General features: G+C 35.5%; 1 protein-coding gene across 1 annotated transcript; it reads left to right on the forward strand.

The window, feature by feature from the left end:
- Nucleotides 1-148: 148 nt before the first annotated feature.
- On the forward strand, nucleotides 149-7,448 carry stc (nuclear transcription factor, X-box binding stc). The gene is made up of 16 exons (XM_065496344.1): nucleotides 149-220; nucleotides 274-323; nucleotides 431-814; nucleotides 864-1,102; nucleotides 1,461-1,878; nucleotides 2,379-2,542; nucleotides 2,600-2,772; nucleotides 3,045-3,165; nucleotides 3,224-3,375; nucleotides 3,548-3,701; nucleotides 3,752-3,948; nucleotides 4,385-4,612; nucleotides 5,044-5,424; nucleotides 5,999-6,151; nucleotides 6,204-6,268; nucleotides 6,890-7,448. The coding sequence occupies exons 2-16, from the start codon at nucleotides 274-276 to the stop codon at nucleotides 7,014-7,016; spliced, it is 3,006 nt and encodes a 1,001-aa protein (XP_065352416.1). The 5' UTR covers nucleotides 149-220; the 3' UTR covers nucleotides 7,017-7,448.
- Nucleotides 7,449-18,019: the final 10,571 nt, after the last annotated feature.

Consider the following 18,019-nt stretch of genomic DNA (forward strand, 5'->3'; position numbering starts at 1 on the left):
ATTGTGTTTAATTTGGTATTTAATCAAATATTCATTCGTTGTTAGGAATTTTGTGGGAATACAGCCCTTTAAGTTTGAAATATAAACCGGTTATTGTTAATTTTTCGGAGAGAGTTAACTATAATCGCGAAAGGTGACATCGCATGCCAAACAATATTACCGTACCATCGGGATCAAACTCGACTGATAAATAACGAGGCCAAAGCATCTCATCTCTGGAGTCTGGAAATTTTCACTTATTTGAAGAATTTTTGTCCATCTTGCGAATTTCAGATGGCATACGGTGGAAACAACTGGAACGGCTACAACCCGAATTTTACTGGGTAAAACTACGAAAATTACATCATTTCGAGAAAATACATAAATACAATTCTCGATTGACACACTTTTAACAAAGAAAATAAATAATTAAAACCCTCTGTCATTCCAGCGAGCAACAGTTTTTCAACAGTCAGCTCAACCCAGATGCGCAAGGCCGGCCACCGTGGCACCAGGAATGGGATCCAATTTCTCAATACTATTACAATGGCTCACAGTCAGTGCCCCCAGCTGCAAACAGGACGCCAGCGAGGAACTTCCAATTCTCTCAGAACAGAGGCCCTAGAAACTTTACTCCCCAGCAAAACCGTCAGCCGCGAAACAATAACAATCAGCAGCAGCAATCACCTGCTGGCGAGCAGCAAGAACGACGTCGGTTAAAACAGAATCCACGTCCGAATCCAAACAGTGAGCCTATCAGGCCCTTGATGAGTGAAAGCCAAGACAATCAAGCTCCTGTTGAGACTCCTGAGAGCACTGCTGAAGGTGCCAAAGGGTGGGTTCGGTTTAATTTTTTATGCAGCATTTCAGTGAAACTTTATTAGGAGTGGAGCAGTGCGGAAAAGAAATAAAATTCAACCGCCACGGCCTCAACCTTCAGGTGGCCGTCCAAGACCAGGAAAAAGGTGGAGTCGTGAGGGAGAAGCAGGAAGACAAAATTCGCATGGGAATGGCTATTTTTACTCGGAGCCTGACAATTCGTCGACCAAAGAAAACGAGCAACAAAAACCCATTCCTCCAAAACGACAATTTAATCCACCAAAGCCAAATTTTAGGAATAAAGGTACATAATTCAGGGTGTGATGAAGGTTGGAAAATTGACACAGTGTCCAATTTTTTTAATAGCTGGCTGTAAAGCAGGAATCCTTATTTACCGTGGTTATAAGATCTGGAAAACGTTTTTTATTTTGCTGAAAATTATTTAATTTTCATGTCGGAATGGAGGCATTTTTACTATTTAAAAAATTTAATTTATAGATTTAGATCATGAATCAGGTGGTTGAAATTGTTAACATTTTACTCTCAATTGAAAATTGTTTGAAAAATTTCTCAACCTTTTATAATCAAAAAATCTCGAACATAAATTCGTAAGAAAAAGGTAAACTGCAGAATCTAACGTTTGATAATTTTTTATAATTCAGACATGTCACAACGAGAGTTCCTCATTTACCAAATGAACGCTGAAAGGTTGGAGTGCATGGTTTGCTACGAGTCGATCAAGCACAAGAATCCGATTTGGAGCTGCTCCGGCTGCTTCAACCTTTTCCACATCTGGTGCGTGCAGAAGTGGTCCAGGTCGACTGACGGCGAGGAAGGCTGGCGCTGCCCTGGCTGCAACATGGGATACCAGAAGATGCCCGAGAAATCGTGCTACTGCGGCAAAACGCTGCAGCAGGCGAGAGACATGAATCTGAAAAGCTACAGCAGCAAGCATTGTTGCGAGGAAATTTGCTTCAAAAAGCGGCCGAGGGCGGTGACCGCTAAGTTCGATTGCGAACATCCGTGCAGCGAGATGTGCCATCCGGGTCCTTGCCCTCCATGCGAAGGAATGTCTCTCAGGTACTTTGTCCAGTGGGTGTATCGAAAAGGGTTGAAAACTGCTTGAACTGTCATTCTAGCTATTTAGGGAAGCTCACCTTTAATCCGTTAAATGAGAGTTTTTGATAAAAAAAGGCAAACGATTAGTTGCCGTTATTTATGGTTGGCTAGATCCACGCCTCTGTTATGTAAGTCAAAGTTTTAACAAATTTATGTTTAATATTTCGAGAATTTTGGCAAGATTTATTTAAGGCTCGTAGACCCATTTTATTCGTTATAAGAATAAAGATGTTCGCCATCAGGGGGTCGTTCTTCTCAAAATATATGTAGGGATCTTTTTTTATTGTTATGTCGCCAGAAAAAATCGCTTGAACAGAAAAGAAGTAATTCAACACCAAGTAAATCCTAACAATAAGAGTTTCTTTCAAACATTTATTTTGTGATTGAGAATTACACGTGGAGAAATTTTCATTTTCATCAAAATGACAACTAATTTTCATTCCCAAAAATTTATTTTTTAGACATTGCCCTTGTGGAAAGAAGTCGACTCGCGTGAAATGCGGCGTCGACACGGATTTGCTCTGTGATAACACCTGCGATAAGCTGCTTGCCTGCGGCAGGCACAGGTGCCCTGACCAGTGCCATGCCGGATCGTGCAGCGAGTGCTTGCTTCCCATCGACCTAGGTAATAATTTATTTCATTGGTTTGAATAGAATAAAAAGGATGAAAATCTTTTTATAGAGTGCATGTGTGGCCAAGAGAAGAAGGAAGTTGTGTGCAAGGACGCCCCCAAAGGAGACCTGAGCTGCCACTCATGCAAAAAACCATGCGGCAAACAGCTGGAGTGTGGAAATCATATGTGTGCGGATGAGTGCCACGCTCCTCCATGTTCACCATGCCCTCTTTTGCCAGAGGTAACGTTAATTCCTGATTGAGCTTATTCAGAACAAATTAAAAAATGTTTCACACAGTCCAAAAATTGATTTTTTGTTTCTTGAAAATTATATATTTAATTGTGATCGGTCTTTTTTTCAACGTGAAATTTAAAAACGGCAGAAATAGAGTCAATTTATCCGTTTTTCAGCTAAGAAAAAATTTCAAATACATTATTTCTCGGCCACAGTATATGAAAAATGAGGTCATATCCAGAAATAAATATAAAATATTGAACTTCATCTGGTTTCAGATCAACACGAGGTGCCTTTGTGGCAAAGTTTCCCAGTCTTTGCTGCTGCTGAGCCCGAGAAAGTCGTGCCTTGACCCTGTGCCTCAGTGCCCAAACAAGTGCAACAGAACTCTGCTGTGTGGTATGTTTGTTTTTTGCCTCTTCTCATTTCATCTGAACTAATTTCTCGTTGCCTGAAGAACACAACTGCCCTGAGAAGTGTCACACAGGTGACTGTCCACCGTGCCAATTGCAATCACAGCGGTACTGCGCGTGTGGCTCCTCCAAAAAGATGATTCCCTGCTCTCTTGTTGCGTTCGACGCTGTCACTTGCAACAAAAAGTGCACAAAGGTAAACAAATATATATATTCGGTGAAATAAAATTTAAATAAAAATTATTTTTCAGATTTTTATGTAAAAATATCTTGATGTTATATTCTTTGATATTTTTTATTGCACAATTTGAGTGCCAAAACCTCTTACTGCTGATATTGAATTTTAAAACACAATTTTCATATTTCAGTGGCTGTCTTGCTTGCGGCACAAATGCCACGACATCTGCTGTCGGCGCGAAACGCACGATTGCCTGCAGCTGTGCAACAAATTCCTCAACTGCGGTAGACACAAGTGCGACGCCCTGTGCCACACCGACCGATGCCCACCGTGCCTTCTAGCTAGTATGCAGTTAAAGTGGCCTCTAACATAAACCAAATCTCGTTTTCTCAAGGTTTTGACGAATTGCGGTGCGAGTGTCAGACGGAAGTAATTTACCCTCCTGTTCCGTGCGGCACGAGGCCGCCGCAGTGCAGCAAACCCTGCACGAGGAGCCACCCTTGTGGCCACAACAGTCACAATTGCCACAGCGAGGAAGAGTGTCCGCCGTGCACTGTGCAAGTCAGGAAGTGGTGCATGGGAAAGCACAAGGTGTGCAAATATTTTTAATTTTGCGTTCAAATCGTTTTATTACTGGTCCAATTTTAAAAATAATATATTAATTGCATACCTCTTGTTAAACCTGAAAGAATTAATACTAAATATAAGGTCAAGGTAAAAGGTTATTACGGGTCATTTTCTGATAATTTATTTAGCGATTTTTATAATTTTTACAGCCTTGTAAATGAGTTTTCATTTTTGTTTTTTAGAAATTCCACTTTAAAATCTATATTATTTAAAAGAATTTCTTCGCCATTTATCTTTAATTTTGGCCGTCCAAATTGCAAAATTGCACACAATTTGTCTCGTTTTGACATCCCTTTTAACAATCTGAAGGTTTCACCCTAACTTATCTTCATATTTATTAATATTTTCCAACCCTCTAGATTTTTAATTATATTCTTAAAAAATATTTTTCTAATTTCAGGAAGTGTATCCAGTGCTATGCAACCAGGAGTTTGTGTCTTGCCACCTACTTTGCGGCAAGCCTTTGGAGTGTGGCCAGCACCACTGCATCAAAAAGTGCCACGCCGGCCCGTGTCTCAATGAACGGTGCACGCAGTCATGCACAAAGCAGAGGGCCGAGTGCGGCCACTCGTGTAACTCACCCTGCCATGGAGCTTCCCCTTGTCCAGACACAAAATGCATGTTTGAGGTAAGTTTCAGAGCACAGAGCTGTAATTTGACTGTAAATCATTTTATCTTAAGAAATGATAGAAAATGAGGTTGTCGGCAGGTTTTGAATGATTGGTTTTTTATTTTCCACAGCCAATTGAGTTTTGAGAAAGTGTTTTTTAGTTAATTATTTATTTAACATCAGACTTAAAAATCACTTTAAGCGCTTTTATGGAATTATTTTTTTTAAATAAATTACAGTTTTGTCTGAATTTATTATTTTGAACAAATTATTCATATTTTTTGCAGTGAATTAACAACAGATTGTTCGGCTTGAGCATAAAAAAATTGAATAAAGACAATCATCATGCAGCTACGGATAATTTTATCAAAAAATGATTATTCTTGACTCGCTTCATATTTGAAGGTGAAATTTTTAATTAACATAAGTAAAAATGTGATTGATTTCAGTTGAAAGTGACGTGTGAGTGCAAGACAATTAGCGAAATCCGTCCGTGCCACAAGCAGCTGGAAGCGTACAAGAAAAAAGTTCAGATGGAAGCGCTGGTTGAGAACATGTCTGACCTGATGCAAGGACACAAGGTGCCTTTGCCTGGTGCCGTGCCGCTGGCCCACTGGACCATGGTGGTCGGACTCGAGTGTGACCACAATTGTGCCGTCAAAAAACGCAACGACAAGTTCTTCATTGGGCTCCAAATCGTCAATCCGGACCTTGGGCAGAAACTCAAGCTTGACTACCCTTCAAGCCTGCAAAACTGGGTCGCGCAGGACAAGGAGTTCGTCAAGGAGGTGCATAATACTCTTGCTGAACTGGTCCTCTGCACTCAAAAGGTACGAGAAATTCGCAAATTGAGACATCTCTTACAATAAAACTCTTAGGATTCGATGTTTTATTTTTTCTGCGATATTATCAATTTTTTGTAGCAGTTTGGTATGTACTTTACATCTTGTCTAGTTTTAAGTCTACTTATCAAATATCATCACGATTGAATGAAAAATGGCCTCACAATTCATTTTAAAATGTTTTCATAAGGATTTTTTAACTCCATCGATTCAAAAATTTTCCTCGATTCAATTTATTTTGTCAAAAATTAAAAGTAGAATCTTTAAGAGTTTTCTAGTTTGTAGATTACAATTTTTGGGCAATTCCAGTGATATTTATTTTTATATCAAATCCTGCTCCTACGCATATTTGGCTTAAAAATATTTCTCTCGATGTGCTGAAATCCTAAACACGGTAAAATATAAATAAAATGAATAATATAATAAAAAATCTTACGTGATTGGCTGAACCATTTTTGGTTTTAATTTTGACAAATTTAATATTTTAAAGCCAAGATTGCACAGTAGCTGGTTTGACCTGAAAAATCTGAGAGCAAAGTTTCATTAAGTCGAAAATTCGCAGGGCACCCAGCGATTCCGAATGCACAGTTTTGGCGTGATGAACCAAGCGAAACGCAAATTCGTACACGAATATTCAACCTACTTTGGCCTCACCTCGCATTCCATCGACAAGAGACATTCCAGGAGCGTGGACGTGACTGCTGAAAAGAATAATGTAAAATTTGTCTCATTTTATGGATTAAAATAGTAAATTTTTCTCCATTCAGTGCTGGATTCCAAGTATAAGTCTGCATGAAATGGTCGGAAAGAAACTGAGCCACTCCAATTCAAAGTGAGTACTGATTCAATTTTCTTGCATGCCGCTAAAATATGCACCGAGTTGGCGTATGCGTTTTATTTTTACTGGATTAAGGTCAAATCGTTTTGGAATGCTATTTTTTCTGATTTATTCATTTAGTAGGCTTAAACTAACCTGACCTATTTATCTGATCCAATTATTGCTTTTTTTCTCTAAGAAGGAAAATTTAAAGATTCTTCGTTAAAGTTGGCGGTGAATTTATTTAATTAGTATAAAAAATAGGGACTCCTACAGATATCAAACTTAAAATATATTGGATGGCACGAAAACTGGCCTCAAAATTTGTTTAAAAAAGTAATTCCGATATTCAATGCAATAATAATTTTTGTATTACTTTGGATCTCCATCATTCGTCTTAAAATAAAAGTTTTCCTCTGAGGGTCTCACTTCTTATACTTCGATGAAACGTTTTTGGATTCACCAAAATTAAAGAGGCGTCCAAACAGTTTTTATTTTTTGCTAACAAAATGTTGAATGCTTGCTTGTTTTTTCTCCAAAATGGTGCGTGGGCATTAAATTAAATTATTATTTTCAGCACTTTTAGAGTTGTGTATTTTTTTATCCTGATGGTGAGCATTTAATATTTTTGTTTAGATCTTCCTTAAGAGAAATGTCTCGGGCACCCGCTGCAAAACAAGAGGAGCCCGCCGCGTCTGCCCTAGCGAGCTCCTCTTCGACCGTGCTCAGCTACACTCAGGCTCTTGCTGCAAAGAAAAATTGAAAATATTTTCGCATAAAAGTCAAAATGGAATGTTGGTTTAAAAATGTACAGGTTTTGGGTTGAAAATGTGCTGTCATTCCTTGAGCGGTTTCGCACCGCACCACACCGACACCGTGAAAAGTTCCTAACGCCGCAAGGCACAATAGAAGGAAGCTATAGTTACGATTTTGATACACCAAAAGAGCATAATTAGATAATATGACGATTCTTAGCCGCGAAACGTGTAATTTACCATTGTCTTCACTCCCCGTATCTGTTGAGTACTTTTCATTTTGTGTTATACTTTAAAATCACATGGTTGCAGCTCCGCTTCTCGATTTTTTTGTCCCTCCAAATCACGGTGGTGGGATTTTATCATTGTATAAAAAACTGTTTCATATTGTAAAGGATTTCCTCCGAAATAAAGATGCAAAAAAATACTACAAGTTAAAACTCACAATTGTTAATTAAAACTTCCTTTATATATAATTAAACATTAACATGATCCAAACAAATGTAATAAATTATCCCTTTAATTTACAGTTTTGGATGTGTGGAAAAGACGTTAAAAATATGAAATTGTTTTCCTCCAGGTCACCTCTTTGCAGCACAATCTATTTTGAACTAAAACTCTTAATATCCCTTCTAATCGTGGTTGAAAAAAGCTACAAGTTTTAGTTTAATGCAAAATACTGCTTTTTTTAAGATTTATAATGATTAAAAATTCTAGCAAATTGAGAGCAAAAAAGCATTTTCAATTAAAGCTTCTTTAAGGAGCAGATTTTTTAGCTATACCTGCAAATTTTTAAATTTAGAGGAAAGAATTTTTTCCCATTTCCTGAGCTAGAATTTGACAATCAGGGGTGTGAAAAATCGGGTGGTAAAAAAATTCAGCCTTGCTCTGAAGTCAAATTAATTTTTTAGAGGCAATTTTAAGAAGAGTAATTAGGTTTGCTATGGCATAAAACTCGCATTTCTATTTTTATATCAATCTTAATTTTCCTTAATTTAAAATACATGTAAAGCGTAAGCGTATTTTAGTTATAATGCAATTTTTTAACCAAAAAATAAAACAAAGTTTCACTTAAAATAGGTCTTTCCTACAAAATTTTAAAAATGATTTTTATGTGAACACCAATGAAGGAAGGAGCACACTATGTCACTATTTAAACTGGAAAACTAAGACATAATTCTTATAAAAAATCAGCAGAAATATTCCCACTGTGTACCGTTTAAATTTTTGGGAAAAAAATCAAATCTATGCAATTCAGCAAAACGCCGTATGAATTTCCTTGCGAACGAGGAGATCGTTGAGATTTGACAAGTTGAAATGGCGCAACTTACGGGAATTTATATAGAAACTGATTAAATTATTGATTTGATAAGAGATGATAATTTAAAAATGCGTCAGAATCCTTAAAACAATTTATTACTTATATTTAATCAAACATCATAGCGACACAGACAAAAACAATCGATAACCGGATTAGAACATTCCTAGTGAAAAGCTATGCAACCTGCACGACATACGGGAAGTGCAGGCTGCATTTCATGAAAGCCAAAGGCTACAATTTAAAACAATGTCCTTATTAAATTTAGTAAATAGTTATCTTAGTATGGACTCTGCTAAATATAATCTCATAAAATGTGCTGAAAATAAAGAAAAAAAATTGAACTCGAGAGTCGGTATTTGAACCATAAAGGCACGAATGTGCTGGAGGGAAAAACACCACGCAACTGCTGATTATCATTATACATTTGATATTGAAAGCAATTATTGTCCGAATAGGACGCCGCGTGTAGTGCTCTTTGAGCCTGTTTTCGCTAGAAGCGGCGGCGGCGGCAGCAGCGTTTTTGTGAGCCAGCCGTTGGAAATAAAGTGAATATAATGACGCTTGATTATATTACACGCAGGTCTGGCTGGCTGCTCGAACAAAAAGAGTTTGATATCAGACTGCAGCCATTTTGTTTATGTAATTCCACAAATGACAGGTTTGCTGCGGCGAGCGAGCGAGCGAACGAGCGCTGGAGGGGCTGAATTATTTCGAATTTCCATTTTTAATTCACCCACCCATACGAGTCTGATGATGGAAACAGCGTGGCAGTAAACACGAGACAAAAAATAATGCGGCAAGCAACATGGCCGACCGACCATTCACACCAATTAGTCTGCTCTTGACCATTAAGTGTTTGCATTTCTCATTCCGCCAAAGGCACACACAATTTACGGCCATTCCATTTCATATATATATTCCGAGAAGCGCCAAGTAGATTTTTCTTCCTGCAGATCGAATCCTTGATCCTCTCTCTCGTGCAACTGCAATATTAATACACGCGCAAATTGAGCTCCACTTAAACCCACACTCGGTTGCAAATGGAAAATTTCAAGCTTTGAAACTAAATTTGTTTATACAGTAAGGAAGGATCTAAATCAAGTGACACCCCCCTTGGCAAGTGGTCTTCAGATTTTGATGAAATTCGGTGGAGATGTTGCCCTAGGGGACCTAAGTTGAACCCTAAAATATTAGGTGAAAATTCCAAAAATTGCCCATTTTACAGGGGTTCAAAATTTGAGATTTTTGAAAAAGGTGATGTTTTCGGCGATTTGGAACTTTGACTCTGTTTGTGGTAAACACAAAAATTTGGTATCCAAAATAATCTACGTTTAATGCCAAACAATATCCCCACGACGACCAACTTCGTAGGTCAAAGGTCAAGGTCACTAAATTCGGGTCAAACTTTTCGAAAAAATCCCACATACCCTAGTACATAAAATTTTGAAAATTCAAAATAGCCAAAATGTGCCTCATATCCATGGTAACAACATATAAAAAATTGGCGAGACTTATTTTTTTCTTTTTCGAGATATTTTGAATTGAGTGTTAAAAACCGGTGTTTTCCGGGTCTTCTGATCGCAAATAAAAACACGTTTTCCGCTTAATCTCAGCTTTTATGGGTCCGATTTAGAAAAACCGCACACCATTCCATACGTAATGACCTCCCCTAGGTAATGCAAGTGATCATAAGGGTGCCCTCCCCCTTCGAACCCTTAACCACCCCCTGGAAATCCGAAAAAAATATTTTTTCATATATTTACTATCTAAATCGATTAATTAAGCAAAATACTAATCAAATATGTTCCAAAATAATTAAAATATAAAATATTTCTATTTTCTTTGTAAAAATAACTTTAAAAAAGAAAAATTGCTCATGAAAAATTATTAATGTTTATTTTAAATATATAATAATTTTGAGTTTCTTTGTTAATTCAAAATAACTGAATTTTTTATTTTTTTAATGAATTTTCGAATATATTTTCTATTTTACAGTATTTTTTATAAATATAAAGGTATGCAACCATTAGCAACAATGTTTTAAACACACAATTTTTACCCAATACCAATGGTCAATGGTTAAACAATTATTAATAGTTGCATTTATTTATAATAATAAAATAAACACTGTAGAATAGAAAATATATTTAATAATTCATTATAAAAATATAAAATTCAGTCATTTTGAATAAACAAAGAAACGCAAAATTATTAATATATTTAAAAAAAACTTAAATAATTTTTTATGAGCAATTTTACTTTTTTAAAGTTATTTCTACAAAGAAAATAGAAATATTTTATATTTTAATTATTTTGGAACATATTTGGTTAGTATTTTGCTTAATTAATCGATTTAGATAGTAAATATATGAAAAAATATTTTTTTCGGATTTCCAGGGGGTGGTTAAGGGTTCGAAGGGGGTGGGCACCCTTATCATCACTTGCATTACCTAGGGGAGGTCATTACGTATGGAATGGTGTGCGGTTTTTCTAAATCGGACCCATAAAAGCTGAGATTAAGCGGAAAACGTGTTTTTATTTGCGATCAGAAGACCCGGAAAACACCGGTTTTTAACACTCAATTCAAAATATCTCGAAAAAGAAAAAAATAAGTCTCGCCAATTTTTTATATGTTGTTACCATGGATATGAGGCACATTTTGGCTATTTTGAATTTTCAAAATTTTATGTACTAGGGTATGTGGGATTTTTTCGAAAAGTTTGACCCGAATTTAGTGACCTTGACCTTTGACCTACGAAGTTGGTCGTCGTGGGGATATTGTTTGGCATTAAACGTAGATTATTTTGGATACCAAATTTTTGTGTTTACCACAAACAGAGTCAAAGTTCCAAATCGCCGAAAACATCACCTTTTTCAAAAATCTCAAATTTTGAACCCCTGTAAAATGGGCAATTTTTGGAATTTTCACCTAATATTTTAGGGTTCAACTTAGGTCCCCTAGGGCAACATCTCCACCGAATTTCATCAAAATCTGAAGACCACTTGCCAAGGGGGGTGTCACTTGATTTAGATCCTTCCGTAAAGATTTTACAACTTTAAATAATAAAATAGAATTGGATGATTTTGAAAGCTGAAAAAGAGTTTGGACACATCCTTGAACAAATGGTATGTTTCTCGGAACTATATTGATAATTTTTCGAAGGGAGTTTCGTCCCTAAACGTCTAATGATCGTCTTTCACTAGGGGACAGTTTTTTCTGCGAAATTAACAGCAATTAAATTATTGCTTCACATAAATTTTTGTTTAGTTTAATTGCTTTTTAGCGTAGTTCTACACGGGGAAATGCACCTGTCAATTAATAAATTCTGGTGTTTTCGCTGCCAAACGATAGTGTGTAATAAAAGATGTCAATTCGACAAAGGAGTATTAGCCCTTATTTAGGGTTCGCCAGTTTCCCGCCTCCATAATTCAAAACATTTCAAACTGTTGTAATATCTTAGAAACTGGACGGATTTCAATAATCTACTTATTTTTTAATCTATCTGCTTATGAGAAAAATCGTTTTGTGTGCGGTTTTCTTACTTTTGGAAAGAAGGATTTAAAAAAATTAGTTGTCCTGGGAAAATTGCATTCAGATTAGGGGCTTGTTTCATAAAATAAAGCTTTATTTCGGTTATTTAATTTTTTATGTCTCGCAAATTCAAGTAAATTTTTAAAACGGCTTTTGCAGAGAGTTGGAGAGAGAATTTCCTCATGGTTAAAAACTGCAAATTTCCTCAGATTCCCGAATTTGCTAAGAGTATTGCTCCACCACTGCTAGCCGCTGAATTATAATACCAAACTTGTACTGCTTATGTTATTCGTCCATATTTTTCATCTAATTTTAAACTCTGTTGGACGGAAGAAAGAAAAGGTTAATTTTTGGCTCTTTCCGTTGGTAGAAACAAAAATTAACTTTCCCCAGCATAAAAATTATTTGTTTACGCTAAATCCAGATGAGCAATCTTTTTTGGCAAGGATGAAACTTATTTAATATTTTTTGGAAATTAGCTGTATATTTGAAACAAAAAGGCTGCCTCTTTAAAAATACCACACGCAGCTCAATGGCTTGTTTTACCGTTGCTTTTAATTACCTTTAATGTCTTTATTAAGCTTATTAAAAAACACTTATAATCTGCATCGGCATGCATTCGTGTAATGATGAATATAATTAGAATATATCTAACTATAATTTGACACGATTTGATGAGTGCGAAACTCTCGTTTCTCACGCCTGAAGGGACGTATTCAAATTTGCACCGTCTCTAATTCACACAGGTGCCGCGTCTGTTATTAGATGCATTCTGAAATAATTAGAATAATGCCGCTCCTCTAATCAATATTTATGTTTCGCATTGTTCGTTTTAAAAATTTGTTCACAAAAACCTGCCTGTGTCAAAAGTTTTCGGCGATAGAAAATGCGATGGGTTAATGAATGATATTTTGGCTCCATCGTAAACAAAATAATTCGAAATCCTTAAAAAAGAAGAAAACTCTTAATCGTAATGATTATGAAAAAAAATGTTATAAAAATTTATCAAATTGGGCTCATTTGTCTTAGTCAACTTGTACATCTGAAGTGTCGCCTTATGATTCTGGGCTATGATACATTAATGTAATAATAATGACTAATTGTGAGAACTATAAACATCAATTTAGATTCTGCGCTTTTGATGAAAGGATTTTTAAATCAAAAGAATTTTCTTTTAGAAGCAACATAGATGGCAAATATTTACGAATAAAAATATTCAGATTGCATTAAGCCCATATTTTTGTTCATTTTATTCAATTTTGTTTCCCAAGAATGGATCAAATTTCATTTTTAAAAATTGATATTATATTTTTTTTATTAAAATACTAACTAAATCAACAAAAGGTGGACAATTTAGATTAAAATCGTGATTTTCCTCTCAACCTGTGAATAAATTCGCTTAGAAACATTAATTAAAATAATAAATAAGATTTGTTGTTATTAAAAGTTTGTTAAAAATGATTAAACTTTGGGCAAAAATAAAAAAACAAACAGAAGATGAGTAAATTTAGATTTGGTTTTTGTTTATCAAAATCTATTTTTGAGAAATAAATTCCTTTTGTCACACAGAAACATTAAATATGTAGTTTTCCAACTTCTGCAGTAGCCTACAATTATGTGAAACTCTCTAAACAAAATACAGGAAGACCAAAAAATTGACATGCTGCTACAGGGCAGAAAAGACATTTTACCTAATGAAATTAACGGTCCTTTATTCATACATATTTCATTAAAGAAAGCAGCTGACCGCAAAAGCGAAATGACAAGTTAGCAAACAAACCGCAACAACTGTCTCACTGTCATGAAAGAAATGCCCCGTGTGTGTGTGTGGTGTGTGTCGCACGAGCTGACCGTAAGTATACATTTCTATAAAACGTGATTGCCTATCAAATAACAATAATCAAGAGGCGCACAACAAAGGGAAGGTTTCCTGTGCGTTTTCTAAAGAAAAACTGAAAGAATGAGACTCGCGGCAGCTGTCGCGAGCTCTACAATCAGCGGTCCTTTGTTGACTTTTGTCTGCTTATTTACAAAATGATACACTCCTGAATAATTTACAGCTGCACGAAAGAAAGAGAGAAATATTAACAAACTGTCCATTATCAACACAATACGAGCGAGAAATTGGAGCAGCTTTTGTGACAGTAGTTTTCGGATTAAAGAGTTCTTTCGAAAGCCTATGGGAAAATGTTTTCAGCTTCATAAATATTCAGAGTTGTAAGAAGTATTGGAATACCTCTAGAGCAGTAAATTTAAATTTCACGACTCTCTTGTATAATCCGGAAATGAAGTGAAACGCTTTTGTGAGCCCGCAAACCCATAATCTTGTATTCACTCTGTCATTTTCGGACATTTGATTTTGTATCAGGCAACGCGCAGAGTGCTTCTGATTGGCCGCAATCGCTGATCAATTACTACCGTCGACGTGGAAACCTAAAACGGTCTTCTCGCTAAAGAGGCGTATTCCATATTCTTGAATGTATAAACAACGTACATTAATTTTTGGGAAGGGTTACATGCATTAAAAAAATAAAACATAGAGACGTATACACACATTCCTGAAAATATTTAAAAGGTAAGAATTCTTTTATTACTAAGAAACAATACAATTCCTTCTTCATTTCTTAAATTATTTTAATTTATAAAACAATAACGACACTGTTTGTATTTAAACAGCTTAAATTCAAGTTTTTTTATATTTCAATTAGAAGAAGCCTAATTTAAAGTGCATTATTTTACTACCAAAAATACCACTTCTAAAATAAATGTTTTGCCTGAATGTAATTAAAAAAACTATTTACACTCACAGCCCTAAAAATAATAAAATTCAAATTAAAACTTCATCATCTGCTCCATCTCTATTTTAAACAGATTTTAAAGTTTATTGATTGATTTATTTATTTTATACATTAAACCATTTTCCTAAAATTACGTCGAGAAATATATTCTTCAAATGTTTTCAAATTTTTAATTTCTAGAATGTTTCATTTAAAATATTTTTAGAAGACTATCCAAGAAGAAACAAATTCAAAATAATTGAAAACAGTGTTCGTAAAAAGACATATTTTTTAAAACAATATCGACTAAGCCGTGTTTAAAATTATAAATAAATATGCTTCTTAAAAAAACGGTTTTCAAGCGGCTAAATTAGCAAAAATTGGCCGAAGTTAGGTTTAATTCAACTGAAATTATGTGTAAAGTAAGAAGAGAATGGTTTCACCTGAAATATCATAATTTTGAATGAAAATCTTTATTTCATTAAAAAATATTGCATAAAAATACCATGATTTTAAAGTTGCATTTAAAATTTTTCAACGCCCTTATGTGTTTGAGCTCGTTTTTTGCCGAAAAATTAAATTAATTTAAAACATGCCAATTTTAGACTGGCAAAAATTGCTTGGCAAAAACCAGCTGGTCAAAATTGCGAACACCGATTGAAATCAACGCACATTTCATTCGTTTGTTCTTCTCAAGAATTATTGTTAGAATTTAATTTATATCAGATTAGCTTTTTGAAGTAGTGAAACATTTTTTCGAGGAATTTTGAGTGTCGAACGGCACGGTATCGTCGGCCGTGCAGTGCAGCACGAAAGTGGCGATCGTATCTAATTCTACGGTAGGTAAAAGAGCTAAAATGGCCGCTTGCGTATGTATACGTGAAACACAAATTGTGCGGCGCATGTGAGTCGGCGGTGTGTGTTTAGCATTTTATCTGGCGGCGAAAATTATGTCAATTTGCATGGCAAATGAGTCGGCCATAGGGCTCCAAATAATAATAATGGCAGCCGGCGGCGGCGACTGTGAGTGCGTCGAATTAATCCGAAATTAGACTGCCGAACAAATCACAGAGCGTTCTCTCTCTCTCTCACTCACATGAATCGTAATTACAATTATAGCCTTAACATTCCCGCGCACTTTATTTCGGAGCCAGCCCCGTGTTGTTATTATACTTAATTCTCTGTGATTTCCACGATATAATGAGCCGCCAGGGCCAGACGCACGAGCACTGCTCTGCTTTTCCGATTCTCTCGCCGGATTCGCGTCGCCAGGCAAGCCACTTTGGAGCAATCACGTCCATTTATTTATTATTTTGCGGCAGCTGAAGAGCAAGCAGGAAAGGCGAAAGGAGAAAAAATATAATTTGAGACGCAGAAACCAAATTATGCCGCGCCGAAAGCCAACCGCAGCATCAACCCCCTCATTTTCATCGCTTCATTATATCCGCCCGCGACCTGAGAAAGGGATTCAAAACGATTTCTACTTTTTGGAAGCACCAAACGGTTCGACGATATTCAGCATAATAATTATTACACCAGGCCAAAAGGTTTGGATTCTCTCCTCGAATACAAATAGGTATAGTAACAAAAGGAAAAAACGGAGAGTTTTTGCTGCTTATAAAAATTTATTCCTCAGGAAAACGCAAAGCTTGAAGTTTTTTTATAGGAAAAATAAAAAGTGTTGCTTCATTCATTCTGATTTAATATTGTCTAATTGCGGAGCAAATATTTTGTCGTGTAAATTGACGAGTACATTCTCTTCTGTTTTCGCTACCTCAAAAATCAGCATGATTCAACAAATTCTAAGCTACATATTCAACATAATTTTATTGAGGAATAATTTAAAGCCATGCATAAACTGTTTTGATATTTTTGTCTGATATATTCCCAATTTTTTGCTACATTTTTTCACAAATTCAATATTTTGTTTAGAAACTCCAATTTTAAAAATTGGTTTTGCTAAATTTGATATTTAATTTACAGTAAAATTTATATTTTAATAATACAAACCGCTAGTTCTAAGACCTTTCAAGTTAATTAAAAGTCAATCAACACATCGTATTTGGAATATCTTCGTAATTAAATTTGAGCTTTAACCCTTATTCGATTGAAAATAATTTATTTTGACTTTTCGAGGTCGTGCATGGTTGTTGGCCGAGTCCCCCATGTCCCGTATGTGGAATTTTTTTGAGTCAAAATAACTTCTGATCTTAATTCAATCGTATTTCACTCTCACAAGGAAAAACTATCCCTCTTTTTTTAAGGACTGCCCGACGCTCAAAGACGGTGTTAACTGATGCTATTTTATGACCAAATGGAGTGCGATACGGTGAAATCAAGTTCGAAATTGAGTTTTTTGTGGCGAAAAACGTAGGAAACGTCACCAAAACGAGAACATATCTTAATTTCTGGCTAATTTAACTCAACCATGACCTCAAAAAGTAAAAATAAATATTTTAATTTAAATACGGGTCAAAATCTAAACAAAATTCTCCATTTTCAAGGCGCAAAAAACCTCGGTTTTTCAATTTTGACTTCGATTTTCTCAAAAAATAAGTAAAGAGTGCACAATACACATTTTTAATACGTTGTTACGACGTAATTTTGGCTTTTCTACTTAGACATTTTATAGGATATGCCAGAAATGGACCTGATTTTTGACCCACGAAGTTTGTCACCAGGACGAACTTGCTTGGCGTCAAATTTAGAACATTTTCGACACCAATTTTTTGACTCTAAAATCGGACAAATGTTTGAACAAGTTTAATATTTGAAAATATAAGTTCTAGGAAAGCTATTTTCAAGAACATGTATGTATTTTTTGATCGTAAAAAACAATACAAGTTCACTTTTCATTTTTATTTTACTCCCGTGACCTAAATTTCGTTGCGATAGTGTCGCTGATTCTAAATAAGCAGTTGTACCTTTTTGTCAGGGGATCCGGCCGTAAAAATAACAATAATTACGTGCGCACAAACCCTCTCTTAGGGCCGGGTCGCAAACTCGTAATTACATGCATTTGACCCGTGACTGCAGAGGCTGGCTCCGTGCGCCTCAATGAACGTACACACACACACACACACGCGTGTGCTTTGTACATCCGAATTCTCTCCAACGTGTATTTACTCTAAATCTTTTAATCAACGATGTTTAATATATATAATACTTATTCACGCTCGCTTGCGAATAACTGAATGGAGTTATGCAGTGCACGCGTCTAAAAATTACTACCGTGCTTTTAATAACTTGAATGTTGCTACAGTGAAACTTTCCGGTGTAATTTATTTGTAAATCATATGACTGATTTTTAATTATATATAAGGCAAAGAACCAAATTAACTCTTATTAAAATGACTCGCAAGCTAAAATATATCATACAAG

This window comes from Cloeon dipterum, chromosome X, assembly GCF_949628265.1.
Source record: "Cloeon dipterum chromosome X, ieCloDipt1.1, whole genome shotgun sequence".
Taxonomy (NCBI): Eukaryota; Metazoa; Arthropoda; class Insecta; order Ephemeroptera; family Baetidae; genus Cloeon; species Cloeon dipterum.

Coding starts and splice junctions, on each gene's coding strand:
- stc (XM_065496344.1), top strand. CDS start 274: ATGGCATACGGTGGAAACAACTGGAACGGCTACAACCCGAATTTTACT. Junction 2,543..2,599: donor CTTGCTTCCCATCGACCTAG/GTAATAATTTAT, acceptor ATCTTTTTATAG/AGTGCATGTGTGGCCAAGAG. Junction 4,613..5,043: donor ACACAAAATGCATGTTTGAG/GTAAGTTTCAGA, acceptor GATTGATTTCAG/TTGAAAGTGACGTGTGAGTG.